Raw genomic sequence first — 5,726 nt, 5'->3', positions numbered from 1 at the left:
CGTGCAATTTTTTTTTGTCTTTGTTAACGTTTCCGTTATTTTTGAGATTTGACTGTAACAAACTGACTATCCACTGCACACATTATCGTGATTCGTGAGTCGTGACTAAACATTTCATAAGCTGTTCTGATTCTTATATTTCCTTTGTCAGCTTGCATATTTCTCTCTTGTCTCATAGCATCTACAAATCCAACACAACCAAAGTTCTCATTCTCGCCCTCTATGTCGGCAATGACCATTACCTATTATCCAAATCAGATTCCAATTCGACAATTGTCATTGCTTCTCTTTCTTAATTGAACAAGTTCTTGCATCGCTTTCTCGGGTTTATCCTAATAGACTTACCACTTTATACGCGTCTATTTCGAAATTTTCGACTATCATTAAAAAAGTCAAAAACCAAGTTCAATTTTGACTGTCTTTTTCGGTTTAGCTAAAACCGAACCAAATCAATTTTACTTTGTTGTATTAGAGTTTGAGAAATTGTACTTCTCTCTATTCTCTTTTGTACGACAAACATAAAATACGAAGAGGAATGAATCCTCAAAAAGGCAAAAACCCAAGCTCCAAATTTGAATTAAAAAAAAAAGTCAAAAACCAACCAATTTCTCCACTTTAGCTAAAACCGAACTAGATCAATTTTACTTCGGTGTTTAAGAGAATTTAAGGAATTTTACATTTCTCTATTCACTTATGTACGACAAACCAAAGAGGAATCAACCCTCAAAAAGGCAAAAACCAAAGAGGAATCAACCCTCAAAAAGGCCAAAAAAAACTCCCAAATTTGAGTGAAAAAGTCAAAAACCAACCAATTTCTCCGGTTAAAGTAAACCGAACCAAATCCTTTATTTACCTTTTCTGAAATTTCCTTCTTCCCCAGGCCGGCCTGCCCTAAGCCCCTAAGTGCCCCTCTCCTCTCCAACCTCTTTCTGACTCGACTCTCTCTCCTTTATTTGTATTTAAAGAGAACCAAAAATAAACGAAGAAAAATAAGAATTAGGGATTTCGAAAAGCCATGGCTCTTAAGTTGTCAACAATGGCTACCTAACTTTTCTGATTCCTGAAAGTAAGCAACTTTAAGCTTCTTCCTCCTCCTTTTTCTCAATTACATTACCATTTTTTTAAATCAGTGCGTCAGAATCGAATCTCACACCTTTTGTTTTGGTTTCTTCCTTTAACCCTTGTTCACCACTATCTTCAAAAAACCCACCTTTTTGATTTTCACAAAACTCCAGATCTGGTTTCATATTAGAAACAATTTAGTGGGTCACTTTAAAAATTCGATTTTTTTTGATCAAAAACGATGTGGTCGGTGGTGGGTTTAGTGAGACGTACGGCTATGTCCTCAACCGTGAGTAAAGCTTCCCCGGTTAGGACTTTGCTTGGTGGGTATAGGTGTCTCAACGTTGAATCTAAGGAAGATGATGAGAAAAAGGTGGATATGACTGTTTCTGAAGCTAAGAAGCTAATGAGATTAGTGAATGTTGAAGATATGAAGAAGAAGCTTATTGGTATGGGTGATAAAGAGATGGTTACTTACAGTACACTCATTGAAGCTTCTCAAGGTTTAGGTATCGCTAGATCTCTTGATGAAGCTCATGCTTTTGCTCGTGTTCTTGATGATGCTGGTGTGATTTTGATTTTTCGTGATAAAGTCTATCTTCATCCTGATAAGGTTCGTGAAAGGAAAAAAAAAGACCTTTTCTTTTTGTTTAGTCTCTTGATGTTTCGTTGTTGAATCTGTTTTTGTGGATTTGTTTGTAGGTGGTGGATTTGATTAAAAAGGCAGTACCTTTAGGTTTGAATCCAGATGCTGGTTCGATTAGAGATGAGTTTGATAAGATGAGAAGTATGAAAGAAGAGATTGATGTGTTGGCTCATCAACAAGTGAGGAAGATTCTTTGGTGTGGTCTTGGTTACTCTGTGGTCCAGATTGGAATATTCATTAGGCTAACTTTTTGGGAGTTTTCTTGGGATGTGATGGAACCAATCACTTTTTTCACTACAGCTACTGGGATTATTGTGGGTTACGCTTACTTCTTGATGACTTCAAGAGACCCAACGTATCAAGATTTCATGAAAAGGCTGTTTCTTTCTAGGCAGAGGAAGTTGCTCAAGAGTCATAAGTTTGATGTTGAGAGGTTTAAAGAACTTGAGAACAAGTGGAAGGCAACGTATTGCTCTTCTTCTTCGTGCCACGCAAACGCATCGATTCGGAATCGTGTTGGTGTTGATCTTGATTTGGAGGATTCTTTGCAGAGTCGTCACAGAGATTGATTTGGCTTTAATCATCCCATCAGTTTCTGGTTTTCCTAACCATTTTTCACTTTTGATTTGCATACTTAACCATAAAATTTCTTCTCTCTTGTATCAAGTTTGATCATTTGGTGTTAATTGAGAGCCAAAGAATAGAAGTTAGTAGCCATTTGATAATCTTCAGCTACTGTTATCTAAATCAGCTGATGTTTTATGGTTAAGGATTTTGATGGATTATAATAGTCTAGTTAACTATGATTTGGAGGCTTAGATGATTCCTTTAAGGAATTTTTGTTATCATACAATCAATGAACTAACAAAGCAATTTCGTAGCTTAGTTTAATATTGATTTGAATTCTCGTTTCAAAGGTTTAAGCATTTGAGGGTACCATTGGGTAAAATGGTACAAAGAAGAGTGAAGGTGGATAGTATTATTGAATGTCCAACTCCAACACATGGGTCGATTATTCAATTCCTAATTACTACCTCGTGTCCACTAAAAAATGCACGCTACAGTCTTCGGTCAATGTGACATTTGACCGACCACAAAAATAAACAAACTGAAAAAATCTTTTAAGAATTATTTTTATTTTATTTTATTTAAACGTTTAAATTCTGAAGTACTTTTTTTTGTCGTGTGAATTTTATTATTGAACACAAGAAAAGATACTGAGCTAAAATTACAAGAGGCGATAGACAACTTATCCTTGCAGTCATTAAGCGACGGACTACTGAATATTCCCGCAGTTTTAGTCCACAAGAGGGAAACAAATCTCAAGAAAGGAGGATTCATATTAAAAACAAACACACAAAAAACACAAATCTAAAAAACAAAGTCATAGGAAAACTGAAACCTAAGCCCAATAATTAAACAATGGCATGAGAGACTCTCACAAAACTTCCCTATAGAACCATTAAACGTCGGGAGCACCAGTAAAGCCGAATATATCTCACACCGAAGCCAAACCAGAAGTAAACCAACAGGGAGGAAATCAAGATACCAACGCGACCAAAGACACAAATACAACTCCCATAGCACCTCACCAGCCAGACGGAGAGAGCATGAAACCCTAGAGTCAAAGAAAAAACTTTGATATCGACCAGAGACAAACCACGCAAGATCAGCTGTTCTTACACGCGGATACTCGTCTACCACAGTTTCAGCCACCTACAGACANATGGTGACGTCCTCGCAAGAGAAAAACTAAAGACCGATTCCACTGCTTCGACTAAAACCTGACTCCAAAGATTCCAAAGAAAACTCAAAGAGAGGCTAGTAGGTGACTCAACAACAAAATCCCTCCAAATGGCTCACACCAAGAATGAATCTAGAGCAAACACACAACCACAACCAGTAAGAGGACTTGAAGGAGAGGTAGAGTAAATATCTGATTTCAAACCCAAAATAGAGCCATATCCATCAATTTAAGCCTCACATAAAACAAACAACCCTAAATATGAAACCATGGTCACACCACACAAACCCGCTAAAATATTAAAGCCACCATCAAGCAAACATGAGATATATCAGACACGCTTAATTTGATGAAATTGACATCGATTACTAGTAAGAGAATCAACACACCTCCCCATAAGAAGAAAACCCTCGGACATACAACCACCGAACATCACAACGACCAGATCTGGATCTTCAAAGAAGAGGCGAGACTCTTCTGAAACAGCAAAAGAAACCGATCGATGGCCAGAGATAGAGATACACAAGAAAAAAAAACTCAAATAAAATGACAAAGAAGGCACAACGCCGAACCTATAAAGCCACCAGACGTTGGCTGTTTTGTGTTTTTAGAGAGGAGAGAGATGGGAGAGAATTAGAGCGACAAACTGCCTTCGAATTTATATTGATTTTACATAAAATTCATTCTGAAGTACTAATTGTGTGATTTAATATGTAAAAGTAGGGGTGGGCATTTCGGTTTAAGTTTGAGTTCGGTTTGGTTTATTTGGTTTTGGTAAAACTCTAACCAAACTCAACCGAAGTTAGTTTGGTTTGGTTTGTGTTTAGATCGGTTTATGTTTGGTTTGGTTTGGTTCAGCTTTAATTCGGTTTAAAAAATAAATAATGTAACAAAATAATTATAATAGTTAATTAATCAAATAAATTAGAAAAGCTAGAAAAATAAAATTAATACCTAATATTAAATGTAATTAAATATATATTTATATTTAGTTAATTTTATTAGCAAATTTAAAATAAAGTAAAATAGAAACCAAATGCAAGTGGTAATAGGTAAGATCACATATTTATAATTTTCATAATATTATTAATTAATTTAAGAAACACATTGGATTATTGGTTCGGTTCGGTTTAAAACCAAACCGAACTGAACTATTTGGGTTGAGAAGAAACATAATCGATGGTTGGAGTGTATAATTGAGTTCGGGTCGTTCGGTTTGCTAATGCCCACCCCTAGTAAAAAGTAAATACTGCACTTTCTAGTTTCTATACTCACGACTTCATAAGAAAACTAAAATTTTGATTGTCTCTTTATTATTTAAGTTAAAAATTAATTTAAATGACGTGGCGTTCATTTTAATTTTATTTGGAAAACAAAAATATTTTAATTATATTTTGTGTTTAAATATAAGTGTTAAAAAAAAACTTGGATTCGCTCTTTGTTCACCTCCTTGTTGCTAAACCAATGAAAAGATGACAAGTAATGCTATATTAAAAAAAAATTAAAATCATAAAATCAAAGGAAAGTAAAAAAGCAAAATATGTAGACTTTACATTAAATTTAGTGAATTTTAAATATCAATTGAATTTAAAAATAATACTAATATCTTATTGATTTTTGATTTATTAGATTCTATGCCATTTTGGATTTATAAACAAGGTTTAGATTTTACAATTAAACGAAATTATATTTCAGTTTGGATTGACAAATGAGAGTTAGGGTTTAGCTTTTATAATCAAAGAAATTACAAATCGGTTTGGGTTGACAAATAAAAATATTCAAACTACACTAAATTAAAAATATAACAAAATTACAGAGAACATCATTCATTGGGAGTGAAAGATAATATTCATAGCAATAAAAGATATAACATCAAGTCATTTTGACATCTCGACTGAATGGTATGCTGCAAATCTACACATAATCTTTAACAAAATATTCTATAAATAAGTTAATAAATTACTAATACGATCTCCCTAGGATAGAACTCCGATGAAAGGCTGAGGATAGGTGATAGGCGACGTGATCTGGTGGATGATGAGGGACGAATGACTTTGAGTGATGATGTGTGAAGATCGAATGATGAAAACAATGGTTCGATGGAGATAGAGGTTTAGGTGGTTGTATGGATTGGAACAAAGTGAAGAGTTTCTGAATCACAAAGTGTATAGAAACCCAGAAATCAAGAACGCATTCTAGAATTCAAATTGAGAGAAAAAGTGTGACAATGCTTGTTCATACAACTTCTTCGCTACCAAACAAGGAGGCGTGGCT

The 5,726-nt window shown here is 34.6% G+C and overlaps 1 protein-coding gene across 1 annotated transcript; it reads left to right on the top strand.

Annotated features, from left to right (window-relative positions):
• Positions 979-2,455, top strand: LOC104701098 (calcium uniporter protein 5, mitochondrial-like). The gene is made up of 3 exons (XM_010416733.2): positions 979-1,066; positions 1,236-1,675; positions 1,765-2,455. Exons 2-3 carry the CDS (start codon positions 1,304-1,306, stop codon positions 2,275-2,277), a joined length of 885 nt encoding a protein of 294 aa, XP_010415035.1. The 5' UTR covers positions 979-1,066; positions 1,236-1,303; the 3' UTR covers positions 2,278-2,455.

The sequence above is a fragment of the Camelina sativa genome, chromosome 7, assembly GCF_000633955.1.
Source record: "Camelina sativa cultivar DH55 chromosome 7, Cs, whole genome shotgun sequence".
In the NCBI taxonomy this organism is placed as follows: domain Eukaryota; kingdom Viridiplantae; phylum Streptophyta; class Magnoliopsida; order Brassicales; family Brassicaceae; genus Camelina; species Camelina sativa.
The sequence above is the reverse complement of the archived record's forward strand: the minus strand, read 5'-3'. Positions and strand labels throughout refer to the sequence as shown.

Bases quoted from the DNA above. Each gene is read 5' to 3' on its own strand.
- LOC104701098 (XM_010416733.2), top strand. From the start codon at position 1,304: ATGTGGTCGGTGGTGGGTTTAGTGAGACGTACGGCTATGTCCTCAACC. The intron at 1,676-1,764 runs GTTCGTGAAAGG...ATTTGTTTGTAG, and splicing joins TCTATCTTCATCCTGATAAG to GTGGTGGATTTGATTAAAAA.